At 34.8% G+C, this 17,860-nt stretch overlaps 2 protein-coding genes and 1 pseudogene across 3 annotated transcripts; all 3 read right to left on the bottom strand.

Annotated features, from left to right (window-relative positions):
• Positions 1-2,664: 2,664 nt before the first annotated feature.
• On the bottom strand, positions 2,665-4,151 carry LOC113848037 (annotated as a pseudogene).
• A 1,029-nt stretch (positions 4,152-5,180) lies between these two features.
• LOC113848307 (glucan endo-1,3-beta-glucosidase 1) lies at positions 5,181-7,034 on the bottom strand. Its single transcript, XM_027477767.1, has 3 exons — positions 6,423-7,034; positions 5,836-6,090; positions 5,181-5,432 (listed from the first exon to the last, which is right to left on the bottom strand). The coding sequence occupies exons 1-3, from the start codon at positions 6,487-6,489 to the stop codon at positions 5,398-5,400; spliced, it is 357 nt and encodes a 118-aa protein (XP_027333568.1). The 5' UTR covers positions 6,490-7,034; the 3' UTR covers positions 5,181-5,397.
• Positions 7,035-7,076: 42 nt separating this feature from the next.
• LOC113846193 (histidine kinase 2) lies at positions 7,077-17,756 on the bottom strand. 2 transcript variants are annotated; one of them, XM_027474181.1, is made up of 14 exons: positions 16,731-17,756; positions 16,038-16,310; positions 14,876-15,343; positions 13,610-13,885; positions 12,903-13,072; positions 12,553-12,765; positions 12,267-12,453; positions 11,982-12,033; positions 11,663-11,892; positions 11,464-11,562; positions 10,278-10,927; positions 9,155-9,652; positions 7,936-8,475; positions 7,077-7,528 (listed from the first exon to the last, which is right to left on the bottom strand). In XM_027474181.1, exons 1-13 carry the CDS (start codon positions 17,040-17,042, stop codon positions 8,223-8,225), a joined length of 3,681 nt encoding a protein of 1,226 aa, XP_027329982.1. In that variant the 5' UTR covers positions 17,043-17,756; the 3' UTR covers positions 7,077-7,528; positions 7,936-8,222. The 2 variants fall into 2 exon arrangements, with proteins under 2 accessions (XP_027329982.1, XP_027329981.1); XM_027474180.1 differs by having other exon boundaries at positions 7,158-7,528; positions 9,155-9,655; positions 10,296-10,927; positions 12,267-12,765.
• Between the last annotated feature and the right edge of the window lie 104 nt (positions 17,757-17,860).

The following is a 17,860-nucleotide window of genomic DNA, read 5'->3' as shown; positions in this document are numbered from 1 at the left end:
AGAAGAAAAGAATAAAAGACACTAGCTCCAATGAAAAGCATATTAGCCAAAAAGCAAAAGACCCATGTAAGTAATTGGCGCTTAATTGATTTTGCGTGTGTATATATATATATATATATATATATATATATATATATATATATATGACATTTCAAGATTGAATTATTATAAAAAATAAGAGAAGAGAATTAATTGGTAAAAGAGATAAAAAAAAAAAGTAGATAATTTAGTAAAAACATCAAATTTAAATTTTTTATTTAATTTAATAGTCATTATTAATGTTTCTCATCTTTTATAATAACAAACTCCTCTCACTTGAAATATTGTCAAACGGTTAGTCATTTAAGATTTTATCAAAAAATTTTATGAACGCATTAGACAGAAAAAAAAAATTGTTTAGCAAGGTCTATTTTTTTTCCTTCAAAATTTTAAGAGTGTGTTTGATTTCTATTTTAAAAATAGTTTTTTATTTTTAAAATACAATATAATACAAATTTATATTAAATTTTATTTTTAAAAACAGAAAAAACAAACACTCTCTAAGTAATTGGAATTTTCGAGTTGAAATATTGGACCGGTAGAAATGAATTGCAAACTTGTCAAGCATCAAGTCAAAGTCCTCATCTCATATTTCCTACTCAACTTTCAAAGCAATACCCATGGCCAAGATGAATAAAAATTTTACAGTGTGTAAATTAATTTTAAATTAAAAAAAAAAAAGAACTTGTAATTTAATATAGGATTATATTAGGTGTGTTTGTCTTTTAACTCCTCAATTAGTACATGCTTCTGGTAAGATAACTCCTCAATTAATGTACAATTTTGGTTGTATATGATGTCTTTATAAGAATATTTGCTTTATCATTTCAATTGGAGAGTTGGCCAATGACTTTGACTTTGGTGGAACTGACCCGTTAATCCTAATTCCAAATTCTAAACAGACACGGTAGAATGCTTCGCCCCTCAAATTATATTCTGGTTGACTCTTGTTGCAGGGCTTTTCAACTTTGGTTCCTTGAGTATTGGAGAAACCATTCAAAGTCTTCAAATGGAAGGGGAAAAAATATTACACAGGAATATTAGTGCTATATGCTTTTCCTACTTTTGAGGCAACGTATGGATTAAGTTATTGCAGTAATATCAGATGAAAAACCTAACTTACATGGCATGTCATGATGATTCTATCAGAGAAAAGAATTTTTCAATTAAGGACTAATTTTGCATAATAATATTAGGAAGAACTCAATAATTATTCAGCGTGATCACTTAATTTCAGTTATCTGTCTACCAACATTATTATGTTCTTTGCATGTGTTATACAAAAGAAGGTTTAGAATAAATCATATTCAATAAAATTACGTTAAATCACGTTAAAACGTAAAAATTATTATACTGGATAAAGATTAACTCGGTCCTATTTGTAGGAAAAGAAAATCGAGTACCTATTCGACATAATAGGCCGGATACCCTTCGTAAGGATTAAAAGGTAATTAACCCAATTAAGGGTAATAATTAAGATATTATTTATTTTAAATAAAGGACTAAAATGAAGACTGACTCGACAGGCCCATTGGCCCATTACAGTGCCTATATAGAAGGTAAAAATACAGTTAAAGGGTTGACTTTTTATTATAAAATAATATTTATTGTTCAAAATTGAATCTGACTTCAGCATCGAAATGTCTTTTGCAGATACCCTCCCACGTCAGCCACAGTTAGAGAAACGTCATCACATCAGAGAAGAGATTTGAAGATCCGTGTTACCTTAATAGAGACAGTTATAGTGTTGAAATTAGTTCATATTTGAGTAGATTTTATTTCAACACTGTAATTGTCAAAGCTTTGTGTTACTTTTTGTCAGGTTAACAAAGCTTCCCAAATAAAGTAATTTTAAAACCACATAATCCACTGATTAAAGTTAACTGATTCGAAAAGCCGAAGGCTCAATTGAAAGTCATAGGCTTGGTAAAGCAAATCAATACAAGAAAAGAGGCTGAAAAAAAAAATGATGAAAGTTCCCCAAATGAATAAATACTATTTATAGCCCATTAACATTTTGATGGGCCGTATTTCTGTCGTACTTAGGCCCAAATTTTATTTTTTTTAATTTTTAAAGAGTTAATTGACTTTGACAAAAAAAAAAAAAAAAAACCATTATCATTAGAGTCATATGTGTAATCCATCCATTTGTTACTTGTAAATTTATATTAGACTTACCACTTAAAGACATAAATTTTCTAAAAATAGAACATATTTAGGTAATATTTCTCAGTTAACACTCAAAAAGGACCAAAAGAATAGCACTTGAAAAGCAAAGCCAAGAATTCTGTCTATTCACTTTCTCTCTTCGACAGTTCCATAAATGCTTTGCTCATCAATTAAAGTTAATAAGTTCAGTTATTAATCAATTCAAAAACAACTATAAAATAGAGAATATATTAATTTTATATTATTATTTTATGATATTAATTCAAGTTATAGAATTCAATAAATTTTAATTATATAACCATACAAGATTAGATAATCATATATATGTAAAATAATTATATTCTCGCTGTATTTCAATACCATTCAGACAAAGAATGGTGGAGCATAGCAATAAGAACTAGAACAAGAACAGGTTTCGGTTTGTTCCCCTTGCCCCTGAACTTCAGGAGTCACATCTCATCTCCATGCAGAAGCAGCAACCAAATCTCTATCCATCCAACGCAGATATAGAGCTCCACCTCTCTCTTCAAATCTATAGCCATCAATGTAGTTCTTAAGCAATTTCTTTATAGTGTTACTCACAAGTGGATTCAAAGGGTAAGGAGTGAAACCAGCCATTAAAAATCTTAACTTCCATTTCTCAAGCAGCTCATGTCGTTCCACCCTCTCAACCCCTTCACAAGATAAGATGTTAATTATGTCTCTTGCCAAATAATGCCGCTCAGCGTGATTCGCAATTTATGGTCTCTGGGAAGAGTGGCATCTATTGCCTCAAAAATAGCTGTGTAGTAGTCCATAGCTTCAAGGAAACGTGTGAAGAATGAAGGGGTGTTTGTGTCAGCATGTTGTTCAACAAGTGTCACCACTTTTGGTGATAAGGTCTTCACCAACCTCAAAAGCCCGTCCCTGTGATTCTCAGCACTAACACTTTCATCTGGCATGTGATGTAGCATGAATGCAAAATTGACAGCCAGAGCCTCCCCTGATCGAACTCCAAGGTTATGTGGTTGAACATCACAAGCAGGGACAGCTACAGCATGAAATTCAAACGGCACCTTAAAATCCATAGCAATTTTTGATAACTTATTTCCCACTATGTTAAGTGCACCAGAATCAGATAACATTGAATCATCAATACCCGTAATTCGCAGGTGAGGTGGCCCTCCGGGCCTACTCGCAAGAGCCTGAATCAAAGTGATCCACTGAGTTCCTTCATCAATTCGAAAATCTATTATGTGAACTCTGTCTTCATATTCCATAGCTTCAACAATAGCTCCATTTGCAGACGTGTATCCAAATTTGACGTAGGGAACAATTTCATAAAACATGTGAGAGAGGGAGAGAACCTCTGCATTTTCTTGTTTGTGTTTTGAAGCGTCATCCTCATAGATTGAACTTCCAGAAGCTTCCAACCGTGCAACAAATCCTTTCAACATGTATGCTCCCAACCTTTGCATTGGTTTCCCAGAATCTGATACCATACCCCTCAATTTGTTCATATACCATTTTGCAATTATCGAATCATTGTCTGAAATTGCTTTGGCACATGCAACAAGCAGGTGCTTCAGGATTGCTTCCATCTCAGGCAACACAAGATTTGTTCCATCACCGTTATGATTACTAATAACAGAATCTGGATTAGGTTGTTGTGAGTCATTAAATTCTAAAGAGGAACGAAGGATGACCAGGAAATAACTGAAACCGGTTCCGACAATGGCAAACAATAACTGAATCTTCATGAGTTGTATGATTAGACAACCTAGGAAGAAGTAAAGGAGATCCACTTCGAATCCGAAGTGAATCTGCTTCGACAAGCTCAACGACATGATTGCGAATGCAACGCATGAAACAATACTAAACGTGTCTGGTTTCGTGTTAACTGCTTTGTCGTAGAAAAAGGAGTAGCCAGAGGTGGAGGTTAAAACGACAACTGAAAGATGAGCTTTGCACATGAAATTCGTTGAGTGTGAACGTTGCCACACTTTTGCAAACAAAACCGCTAAGGCAATGATAAAACTGAAAAAACTGTAAGAAAAGATCTTCCATAGGTTCCATTCTCCGAATAGAAGGTTGAAAGAGGAACTGAAAGCGTAGCAGATAAGTCCAACTACCGTTGATAATAAACAGATAAATCTCCACACTTGCGCCTGCATCACCCTCATCTTCGTTCGTGTATGGTTATGGATTCACAAATGCTTTCATATACACTCCTCTCTTATTACTCGAAATTTCCTCGAAAGGTTCTGCAATTACTTTAAAGTCAACCCAACTGTTCCCCAGGTTGAAAATATATAAGCTAAATTGACGTAGAATCGTGTTTATTTCAGAAAGACACGTAAGAAAGACATGACTTGTTCTTTTATTATATATAACTTTCTCACAAATTATTTTTATTATAAAAACCATATCAAAAGGTCTGTTTTAGTTTTTTTTTTCTTCTGAAAAACTAAACTCAGTTGCTTAACATATGAGAGCAGAAATTGTTTATCCGTATGATTTATTTAAAAACATATATAATCATTTGAGAGACAAGTAAGGAGTAATTTAACATTCATAAGGAAAAAAAAAGTAGATGTTTAGGGTGGACAAGACACAAGTTTAGTATAGTTTATGCTAAAAGTTGATTTCATTGTAGAGATAAAAAGAAGAGCAAAAATGATTTTTTTTTGTGACTATAAAGTTATATCACTATCCTCAGAGTCACTCCCCTTTCAAAATATACATGGTATAAATCCTCTCACGTGAAAAAGAAAACTACATACCGTCACATCAATTGTTTTAATCTTACCACTCATTCAAATTTTTTATTTAAAATAAAATATATTATATTAAAAATATTATTATAAGTTTATATCTCATGCAAAGACAAAATCACTACAGAGAATCTATTTTTCACATCGTTAATTAGCAATTTTACCATACTACCGTGTTAAAAAATCTAAGTTCAATTGGACTACAGGTACATCAATGTAGGAAAAAGATTAATTTAGTTTTGTAAGATTGGAAGCTAGTTTGCTGGAGAACATTTTATGCCTTCTCAGCCTTCGACTGAGATAAACTACAATGCAAGACTCAGCTCTACCAATCAGAAAAGGCAAAAACTGTGGTTTCAATGGGACACACACACAAACAAAAGGCCTGAATCTAGTCTTTGCTTGAGTTATTTGAAGCCTTCACTGATAGTTGCGATCAGGGAATGAAATCATAGTGACAAGAACCATGACCTGCATTCAAACATTAACAGTCACAGGTTATAAATATTCATCAACAACTGACAAAGGGACTCATTATATGTTTACTCATGCATGCCTAATGAATTCATACACAAGAAGCTTTAATTTTGGGTAATTCTTTTGACACATTGATTTGCTAAATGGAGCTTCTATCAGCATGTAGTGTAACATAACTTGTTAGCGAAGTTAGTTTTCTTTTTCCTCTTTTGCTGGCATAATTTTAACTAAATCAATTATCACATTTTAATATTTTATCAGCTATTCAAAGTTACAAGGCCTACCGTTGTCTAACTACGGTTTTTTGACTCATTGCCATGTGAACATGTGTATGTCAAAAGTTAAAGCAAAAGGGGAAATCAGAGAGTGATTATGAGGAAATCGTTTAAATACTTACTAGGATCCACTTCTGTTGTCATGGCAGCACCTCTAAAGTAGCAAGAACCTCCACTGTGCTTGAACTTCTGAAAGTAGCTGTTGAAGGCATAAGAAGCATGGTCTTTTAACGTGTTTGGAAAATAGCAGGGTTGGTTCACTTGAATTTTGCTACAATCTGCACCTCCTTTCCCACAAGCCCAATCCAAGGCTGCCTGCAATTCATTGTCAGTGGTCTGCTCATCAGCCACACACCATTGCTCAAATTCCGCATTTGCTGCACGTAATGTACTTCTTAAGATTAAACATTATGCAAACAAAAGAGAGGGAGGAAAAGAAGTAACAAGGGTGCATTTAAGATACTTGCTAATTAAATGCTTGTTTAATAAGCTATTTTTAAACATCAGCTTACGTTATAAATTTAACAATAAAACTTTTTAAAATAAGCTAATAATCACTTATGAGAGTCATAAGTTATTTTTCATAAGCTCTTCAACATATCCTAATAACATTTTAGGGTATACATTTCTGAAGTAAATACTGTTCTGCATTGGATTAAGTGTAAGAAAATGAGAGTTTCATACTGGTGAACAAGTACGTTTCTGTCACCTGTTTCTGAAGGAATCATGGACAAAAAAAGTAGAGGAAGCATTAACTTCAGCATGAATGTTGCCATTTTGAGAGAGAAGATAAGAGAGGTTTTGCTGATAAAGACTTAATAGAATACCCCAAGACACCAACAATTTGGTTACTTATGTAGCACATAGCCAAAGAAAGGGCAAGGAAGTTATGGGCTTGTGAGAGTTATAACGGCTAAGAAGGAATCTTATTTTATTCCCTTGCAAGTGGATCATGCAGAGTCAGTTTGAAAGTGCTTCCTCAAGAATACAATAAACCATTGATAGGTTCTGGTGGTCACAAATATGTCCCACATAAAAGAACTGAGCTGTAGCATATCAAATCTTATTTGTTATTTTTTATGCCGCTTCCAATTTCAGTGGTTATGCTTTGTCACGTGCTTCACAATCACCGAAAGAAACACACAGAAAAGGCTTATATTCTTAACTTTCTCTTCTGTCATGTGTTTTTCCAACTCAACAAAGATTTACCTTTTTCCCTCTCAATGACAAAATGATTATTTATCTCATTTCCTTTTCTTCCCCCACACACTTTGTTTAACAACCTTTTTTGTTTTTTTGCCTTTTTTAAGGGGGGAAATTTCTTAGTCCGTTGGTGGTCCTCATGTTCTGCTCAATATTTTAACTGTAATGAAATGCACAATTTTATTATTGATAATATTAATGGGGAAGGAAAAGCGGTTACCACTTCTTAGTACAAGTTGGGATCTCACAAAATATTGATACATATACCATTCTACTGTATCATGTAACAATTTTGCTTTACACGTTAGTTACAAAATTGAGGGTTCAAAGATGTCATTTTTTCAATCTTAGCCCCGAAAAAATGAATTAATGCTGTCATCACTATAACATTTTATCTCAACCTACTCGCTCCAAATGAATATTTACAAAAAATAATAAGAGATGAAAAGCAGGAACCAAAAAGGAGTTATGTACACAAAAATGTAAATATGCCTTCTGTTGACCTCCTCTTGTCCTTCAATGAGTGATAATTAGCATGAATGACGCTGGTCCAAGTAACATTGTCCCTTCCAAAAGAGAAGAAATCGATAATTTATAGCACTCGAAAATATCCTGAAAAACAAAAGAAAAAAAATGTTAATGCATGAAGAACCTTATTAAACTCCTCTCCATGGGTCAAGCTAATTTAATTATGATGGACAATATTAGACTTTCGGTCAACATTACTCAATTTGGTCCTTCCACTTCTAACTTTCTGAATTGAACTCTTGAACGTTTTAATTTGCTTTAACTTGGTGCTGCCATACTAGATGTCTTAAATCCAACATCACAGACGTGTATGAAAAACCAAATTGCAGCAAAATTGAAACACGGTAAGACATGCAAAAATTTAAGTAGAAGGGACAAATTTAGAAATGTAGTATAGGTATCTTTCAATGACCAAAGTTTTCTACACATTATAATATGTATGAAATGCAATTATAATATGAAAATCCAGGGATGATGAAGACGGTACTTACTATCACTGAGCAAGACCATAGATGCAATCCACGATGCTGAATTGATAGCTTTGGTGCTGGCACACAGTCTTGTTTAGAAACAAATCAGCTGGGTATATCCGACTACTACAATATCAGAACATAATTAGCCAAAATCAATCCATCCGCTAGCTCTACTAGTGGAAACTCAACACTTGGCATGTGGCATTGATTGAATTCATAATACATATCACACTGGAGGTCGTTCAAAACTTGTCAACAGCGTGCCTGCACTGGTAATCAAAGATTTTAAACAATGCACTTCCACACTATGAATCAGACTTGAAGAAACGTGACATTGTCATATAGAGCTGGTCGTCTTCGAATGGCTTTGACACGTAGCCATCCATCCCACACTTTCTCCACTCTTCATTTGAATCTTGAGTTACATCAGCTGTCATTGCTAGTATAGGAATGTGCCAATAAGAGATGTTGCCAAACATCTCAGCTGATGCTTGCCCATATGCAATTTTCTCATTTACCTCACTCTCTAGGCTGCGGATTTTCCTTGTCACTTCAAAGCTGTACCATTTAAGATAAGGAGAATATTTGTAAATCATATCTTAGTCAGGGATCCTTATGTGAGAGATCCTATCTAGAAAAGCATTCAGAATCTCAGATTTCTAACACCTAAGAGTAACATAACCAACAAAAGTACAGCAATATACCTGTACTACTGTTTCAGATGTCAAAATAAAGTAGTTCATCATGATGAGGTGAAAATATCGCACATAGTTTCTTTCGAAACAACTAACTAACTATTTTAGCAAGAATCTTGTTTTGAGACATCCGATTAAGAAAAGCATGCAGAAAGACTGAATAGACACTTATACTGGTCATCAGTGTATCCAAGAGACCCAGACTAAATCAAATGAAGTTGCTAACCGCAAGGCCAAAGCATAATCTCTAAAAGTATTATCTTAGCAATTATTTCAATCTGGCTTAAAGATTGGGTAAACAGTTTTACAGGTCAACAAGCCAGCTGTGAGGCCCAGAAAAAATTAGCTAAAGTATATAAGGATAGTGGCCTGATTTTTGGCACCAGTTCTTTTAATAATTATATTCTATTTTGCATGTGTTTTCACTAGTATGAAATAAACTTACTTGACCACTCACTGCTCCTCGGTTTTATTCTTATAGGAAACTACTGTGCCTCCATTTTCATTCAAAAGTAAAAATTAGGAACAAGAAGATAAATTACCCGTCCATTTCTGGCATTTGCAGATCCATGAAACAAGCATCAAAATTATGTGGCAGCTTAAGCTTCTTCAGAGCAGCCTTGCCACCCTCCACAGAGGTCACTATTGCCCCATATTTCTGCAGAACACCTTCTGCAACTTTTCTGTTCACTGCATTATCATCAACCACCAAAATTTGTTTGTGTATTAATAAATTTCCGAGTTTGGATACTTTCTTCCTATTTATTTGCTTTTTATCAGTGCCAAGTGATTCTCTGTAGCAGTGAATCAAAGAACTGAGCCAAAGAGGCTTCATTAGTATATCATCTATGACACCAACTGATTTGAGCTCATCACACTCATTGGAGCTAAGGTGAGTGGCCAGGAGAAAAATCTTTGGTGAGTGTATTGGGTCCCCTTTGATGCCCTTCTGTCTATGTTTCTTGATTGTGTATAAAATACTGCTTTCCTTATACCAAGCATCCTTGTCTATAAGAATCATTGCTAACTGTGTCAACATACTGAAGAAACAAAAGAAAAAATAGTAATTTAGTAAATAATAATATATTGTACAGTACAAGGTTTTTGAAAACAATTAATATGAACTAGAAATGAAAAATCTTCATGTTTACTTAATGTCTATTTGCACCTTTAAGTTACTACCTTTGAACTCAAGCAATTACCAAGTTTGAGGAAATGGACATAATCTTGATAATCCTAGAATTGACCAAATAGGTTCACGAGAACCAGTTAATGCAATTTATTGACAAATTACAGGTACTGAATTTCCCCCAGAGCATCGGACAGTTTTTAAACCTTCACAAGATCTTTAAAAAAAAATATTTCATATGAAAGATCCATGCACTGAGGATCAGATCAGCCTGAAAAAAATTCCCTAATTACACTATATGTCACCCATTTTTATTCTCCATTTCCCATAAAGCAAGCAATACTAATAATTTATACTCTAAAATCATTTGTTTATATTGTAAAAAAAGGTTTGAACAACAATTATTCTAACTGTGACACGTAATGCTCTTATGCCATCAAACAATTTCAGAACTTCGATAGGTAATTTCTTATGGTTTATTGTGCACAACTGTCAACTCATGGATTTTTAATTCAACTGCCAAAATGACAAATTACCTCGTGTTGCAAGGATTAGATAGACAAGAAGAATTCAGACTGCAAGTTACATCCACAGACATCCCCAATCTCTGCAGGTGATATCTTGTGACCTCAGCTCGAATTTTTCTTCTATCTACCACTAATGCTCTCAATCCTTGGAACTCTGAACCAAAAGGCCTCTTCTGCCCCTTTGCATCCAGAGATGTGCTTTCTCCTTTTCCAAAAATTCCAGTAAATGAAAATGTACTTCCAATTCCAGGCTCACTGACAAATCCAATTTCTCCTCCCATGAGGTCAACTAGACATTTACTAATGCTCAGTCCAATTCCAGTTCCACCATATGTTCGAGAGGTGGAACTGTCAGCCTGCATAAAAGGTGTAAATATGCGGCTTTGTGCATCTGTAGGAATTCCTATACCTGTGTCCTCAACGGTTACTAGTAGTTGAATAATTTCAGGTTCATTTATGCTACTTAACTTTTTAAAATTTGCCCAACTTTTCCATCTGTTGCCTACAGGAAACCCACTTAATGTGTCATAAGTTCTGTCTGACATGTCCTGATCCAATTTTAAGCCTGCTCCCAGCACTATATCAATAATATGAAGTGGGTTCTTCACTTCAATCCCCAGATGAATCGAGACAAATACATGTCCTTTATCATGAGTGAACTGAAATGCACCAAGTAAACTAATTAGAAGAGATTATAAATATGTAAAAAGATTCCTTTCGTTCTCTTTTATTCTGAAGATAGGAAGATCCAGTAATTTAATATAAAAGTTCTGAAAGATTGCATCAAAGTCTAAAGAGAAGAAGGTATATAAAAATATTGTTTGTGTATTATTACAATGTCAGCCCATTGCACGGATCACTTACTAGTGAAAGTAAAAAAATGTATACACTAGGTGACATTGTAAAGATAATGAATAAAAAGAATACCACCAGGATTATTGATGAATAATTTACTTATTAAATCTGCTTAAATGTCTCAAGATCACTGAGCAAAGGGACACACTTCCAAAAGGACAACATATTCAAGATCAAACGGATTAATTGATAATGGAGGCGACAATGTCTAGTATGCTTCAAAGGGAAAAAAAATGCTGCAGTGTTTAAAATTACAAGATGTTTCCAGCAGCATAGCATATATCAAGAATAAAATGGGTCAAAGTCAAACACAAAATGCAGCATGAAATATAGAGCACACCTTGAGCGAATTGCCAACAAGATTAGTTATTATTTGTCGGAACCGTTTAGGATCACCAATGACAACTTCAGGTACTTGATTGGAAGCATAAACAGCCAACTGTATTCACCCAAAAGTATAAAGAACACAGTTTATGTAAGATTTAATGTCCAAATTGTAGGAGGTACAAAACTACAGTGGCTAAGAGATAAGATTTCACCTCTATTCCCTTTTCATTAGATTTTTCAGAGAAAAGTGATAGAACTTCATCTAGAATAGCATGTGGATCAAAAGCTACAGCTTCAAGTTCAAGCTTTCCCGCCTCAATCTTAGCCTGATCAAGAACCTCATTTATAACTGATATAAGATCTTTACCACTCTTGTGAGCAGTTTGGGCACAATCCATCTGGTTTTCATCAAGTTCAGTGTCCATCAACATTTGCAGCATACCTGCAAAATAATTTGAAACAGTTGACAATTATCTCCAAGTATTGATAAGTTGTGAATATCTATAAAAATATAAAATACTTTTCAATTACCTAAAACACCATTCATTGGAGTCCGGATCTCATGTGAAACTGTCGCAAGAAACTACAAAAGGGAAAATCAATCTTTGGAGGTCAAGGCCGAAATATTAATTTTGAGTAAAAGGTTTTATAAATTATGAAAAATAATTTTGAAGTTGAATGATAATCATATGATGCACTAGATATATGGAATGCGTATGAGAATCACAATATTCTTGCCATCACACAATATTCTTGCCATCACACTAACAATTGTGTTGCATAACAGAAAGCCTAAATCCCAGAAATATATCGCACCTGGGATTTTGCCACATCTGCAGCTTCAGCGCGACTTTTCAGCTCACTCATTTGACGATAGTCATCCTCGACTTTTGCTATTCTATTTATTGCTGCATAAAAAATGTGACCAAGAAGCAAAGTAATAACAAGTACCCCTACTGATGCATTGATTGCTGTCCAAGGTAATGGAGGCCTTTGCTTGAACCTGAAAAAGAAAAGAAAAAGGAAAAGAAATTTGGAAATGCGCTTATCTGGCATTTCAATTCTTTGGAAACAATGCAATTGTTTTAGTGCGAAAGCAAACCTGCAGTGCATCTCATGTTTTCGTAGCGGATCCCCAAAATCTAGGCTGCTTATGTGTAGTAGGCCAGTATCAGCAACATCAGTACCATACATTGTGATAGGTCCAGAACCATTAGTGGTGTCATAAACATTTACAACAATGGTTTGCTTGCTGGCAAGTTGGTGCAGAAGCTTGTCCACCAGTGATGGAACATCATAAGATGCACCCAGATACCTTCCAACAAATAGGTATAAACACATTAACACTGAGTTTGTAATTGTTTTAATATTATTTTTCTTAGGGGGATGAGGATGAGAGCACAAATGCTAGAGACTAGAGAGTTAGATGTAGAGATTAATTGAAGTTATTACCCCACAGTAGCTTCAATACGCTGCTCCGGTGTAGCATCTAAAGGAAGATTAGTGTCATAGACAGCAAATGTGAGTACAACGCCCAGGTGATTGGACTTTAGTAGTTTAAAAGGGGATGTCAGAACACCCTTTCCAGATGCCCTTGCTCGCAAAATATTCTCACGGTCCTCCTGTTTAACAATATAACATTTTCTTTTAGACAGCCAGATAAATGAAGAATTTAAAGCAAAATTCTGAAGATAATAATTCCTAATCCAGTTTCTGCTAATTCAATCGCTGAGATGACTGCAAATAAACTGATCAGGCATGAAAAACAGTTTATACCAGTGCTCAGAGACATTATTAAGTTTGTAATTGAAACTTTTTTATGTAGTTGATTATGTTTACCCAACATTTAAGTTTTAACTTCCACCATGCAAAGTAAATTATATGAGATACAGTGTTAAGTGGTCTTCTGGTCAAATATTTTGTTTCATGCATACAAAAGCTTCAAGTATCTAAAGCTACCAGCTTGCATAAAGAAAATATAGAGACAGAAAAAGTGCTCCTAACTGATAACTCCACACTCAAGTTTTCTCATACGAGTACAGTATACGTAGGGTAATAACATTCACAGGAATGTATAACTTTGAAGCCCAAGCCATTGCTCCACAATTTTTAGAAAAAGTAAATTATGATAGGGTGAAAGCAAGCTAAGCAAGGCACACCTTCCCTGACATCATGTCAATAGATACAATATGGGAAACTGTTTCTTGAGCAAATATCACTGGTGCATATTCATCTTGAATGGGTGCTGGATCCAAATTTTCTGGAATACAATCTTGGACTAGTGCCTCATTCTCAGTTTCCATTTTCTTAATTGTCCACCCATGCTGCTTCTCAAAATGCATCCTATCCGAGTGGAGAACTTTCAAAGCATAAGCAACACCACTAGTAAGTGGTCTCTCAAATGCTGTACTCTCTGTATATTCTCCAAAAGTTTTCTGCAGTGAAACAGAAACTTCAACATATTCATTCTCGTTTTTAAATTGCTTTCCCTTAAGATGGATAATATTACGAGAAGAACAATGTATAAAAGGCAGAGAGTTGAAGAAGACTCATAAATTTAACGTGGTTTGAACATGGAGACTAACATCCATGCAATCTTCACACACATCTGAACCCTACTAGACTAATACACTCACTGTATAAACCAAATCAGAATTACAAGTGAAAAGAGGGATTAAGTTTAAATGTTGTACATTTTCAAAAAATTAACAAATAGTTGAGAAAAAAGCAGCTATAAAGTTGTTAATATGTCCCACATCAGCTTTCAAGATTGATTCAAGTCAGGTCCATTTCTAATACAAGTTTATAACAAGGAAAACAAAATGATGCTGCATAAAGCTATCAAACATGATTCTCTTATTGTAGCTAGAAAAAGTGCCTAATGAAATATGTTTGATATACTTATTCACATTTTCATTCAAGATTCAATTTTGGTAACTACATTACCATAACACAATGAAGAAACAGAAAGAAGTTACAAATTTTATTTTAGGCAAGCTGTGGAGGAAAAATTAACCATAGAGCAAGAGCTTAACTTCATTGTATATACTTCTCGATAGCTCAAGGTTTTGACACATTATAGCACAACCAGAACTCTTCCAAAAATATTTCCCTACACATATTTTCATCATCCCCAACTAACATATTTTCACATTACTATAATATACATGCAGTTGCAACTCGGTCCCTAGTTTTACAGATGAATGGGAATCAGTTTCTGTTTTTCTTTACACACAAGAATCTTACATTTTCTCCTTTATTCCTATGCCGCCAAACAAATATGTTAGTAAAATTTACATAAGACACACTTGGCAAAAGCTAATGGATATACAAAATGCAAAATATGAGACATTTGCCATAAATAAGTCTGCATAGGATGGAGTAGGAAAATATCAATAAAAGAACAGGACATTTGAGTACACTACCTGGTCAATTGCAGAAGGATGTTTACCATGGTGAAAAGTAGAAACAAGAATAGCCAGAGCATGAACATGATTCATGCTTACGTTAAATTGATCTTGCAGCATACGGGCTCGCTCATCACACATATTGGCAAGCATTTCTTCTCTTCTCTGCATAATGTCCTCATTTAGGTGCCAGAATAACCAAACAGACCCTATTATTCCAAGCGACACAAATATAACTAGTAACTTTTTCCTCCACCTCCCAGCACCCTTCGAAGGACCCTGCACAAAATGTTGTAGCCGCTTTTGTTGAGCAGATGGATGACCCTGAACAAGCTTGCTCTTTTGACTTCTCCACAAGCAGAAGCAGGACAAATTGCAGGACATTATAATTCCAATAAGGACCCACCAGCATCCTTTGATTAAATTAAATGAACTCACATGATCCCAAACTGCAGAGACTATCAGTTCCCATGATAAAAAACTATTCTGCAAAGCCAAAATGGAAAAGCAAATTATTTATATTGTAGATGTACATGTTTCAAATAAGCATGCATACTCTGCACATTTCACAGCTAATGCACAAGCTTAGAAGCAGAGTCTGTGTAGTATAAAAATCACAAGTAACATAGGAAAGGAAATATTTGGAGCAATTAAACAAAAATCCACTACTTTGTACATGGATATGACTTTATATAGTAATGATAATACACTATATGTTAAATGAATTGAAATGCTGACTATCATTGCTGGTGCTTCCTTTAACACATCAAAACAAGAATTTATTATAGCACTAGCCAAACTAAAAAAAATGTTATGATGCTGAGTAGGCAATTCAAGGGAATCTTTTGATTATGTTCAAGTGTTTACTAAATAGCATTGTTGTAGATCCACATGATGGATTATTAATAGTTTTATTTCTCACTCAACTTCAACAAACTTAGCACTCTTACAGGAAATGACATACAGGAAGCCTTAAGCTCAGTCACTATGCTTTTGTATATCTATTCAACAACCATACCACACCCCGAGGACCTAGGATAGGTTTGAGCATTGAGAAATGGGAACTGCAAGTTAGGCTATAATTCTTATGTACAAACTAATTTTTTAGGAGAATCAACAATTAAAATTGTGTAAGTTTTGGGCATAACACATGAATGACTCAGCTTTAATAAAAGACTACCTTTCCATGGAGCAAATAATTAACCAACTCGGACGCATGCGCAAAGTGTGAGGCCAAAGATACATATTTTTTCAATAGGAATGATAATTCAAGCCTTCTCTGGACATAATCATCCAGAATTGGGCATTGTTCCATGGGCTCTACAGCGTCTGCAACAAATCTATGCTCCTTTTGTAAGTCCTGATTCTCTGGACACTTTAACTGCGAAGTGCTGACTATGCCACTGCTTAACAGCATTTGAAGTCTTCTTTCATCGACACAGTTAGATAAAATCTGCATTATAAACTAGTAAGATTGAGGACAAAGTGCACCAATTTGTTTACTGCTCATAGTCATCACTGTTTTTCTTCTAAAAAGGTTGCGAGCGTATCCGGAACCGCCACTTTTAGTAATTAAAAAACCGTTGTACAACATAAAGCGATCCAAGAAAAAACTTGAGGAAAAAGCACCAGAAGAGTACAGTTAGAACCCTATCATTTAAGACAGTCCATTGGTTCTCATCATTTTACATTTTCACTTCAGCTCAAATTTATAAATAATTCAACAAGAAGATTTTTGTTTAGTGAAAACAACACTCAACAGGAAAAAAAAAGTTACTAAATACAAGAAGCCGAGTAATTACTAATTGTCTTCAAAGACCACAATACCAAACCACGAATCAATTAAACCGAAAGAGTGGGCGAAAGTAGTCACCTGATCTGATCCAGAGAGCAAGGAAGCTAAAGCATGAATCTGCTTCCTACTTACATTGTAACGCTGTAGCAAGATTCGTGCCCTCTCTTCGCAAATTGCTTCTTTCTCCTTACTCATCAAATACCTACTATTGTAACTCAAGATGAACCAAGCAGTCCCTATAGCAACAAAGCCAAAAATCCAAAGTAGCAACGGCTTCCTCCTACATGTCCTAGGGGAATTAGACCCATGCAGAGGCTCATTTACCTTCCAACACTTCATATTTGATGGCAATCTACCATTTGAACCAGAAAGCCTTCGATTCACAGACATCCTTGCCAATTTCACCAACGCATCTTCATAAACTGTCTTGAAGATCCAGAGGAAGCCTCAGCTTCAGCAGAACATTCCAAAAACTGAACCACCAAGCACCCCACCATGAATCTTCAACTGCAAAACAAAATTGAAGCAAACCCCAAATGTTCTTTCAGCAATCCAACCCTCAGAGCTCATAAAGTTTGATGCTTTATGATATTTCCATCAACAGAAGAACACAGCAAAAAGAGAAAAACTTGCATGAAACCCTCAACAAAACACCCTGTTGTGAGTGGTCCAGCCCAAAAAGTTAGCTTTTTTTGTCGATATCCTCGAGGCTCGAAGAGATAACGATAAGCAGAGGAGCATGGGGTAATAATCACACCAAATCAAACCCAGTTGTCTCTCACAGAGAGTGTTGTGAATGAGACGGGAAATTTTGTTCTTTTTCTACAACAGGTTGTTTCTGCCTCACTGACCGCTGAACACCCAAAAGAAGCATCAACACTCCTACAATATCAGATAGTGCCCATCTTCTTCTTGCTAATGCTGATATAACCCCCAATTTGTTTTTCTGAATCTCTCTCTCTCTACAGTTTGGTGTGCAGCATTAGCTAATTGAGGATGGATCATGATTATCTCATCATCCGGTGGGGGAAGGTTTAACCAAAGGCAAACAAAAATCCATGATTAAAAAACAAGGCCAAATGAATTTTAAAAGGAATTTTTATGTCAATTATTACTGTTTATATTTTAACATAATTGAATTTCCTAAGTTTTTTAATCTTAATTCGCATTTATTCATTTTTACTTCTATATTGGTGTTTAGCTTTTTG

Source organism: Abrus precatorius, unplaced genomic scaffold (genome assembly GCF_003935025.1).
Source record: "Abrus precatorius isolate BTA unplaced genomic scaffold, Abrus_2018 Scaffold8, whole genome shotgun sequence".
NCBI classification, from domain to species: Eukaryota; Viridiplantae; Streptophyta; class Magnoliopsida; order Fabales; family Fabaceae; genus Abrus; species Abrus precatorius.
The sequence above is the reverse complement of the archived record's forward strand: the minus strand, read 5'-3'. Positions and strand labels throughout refer to the sequence as shown.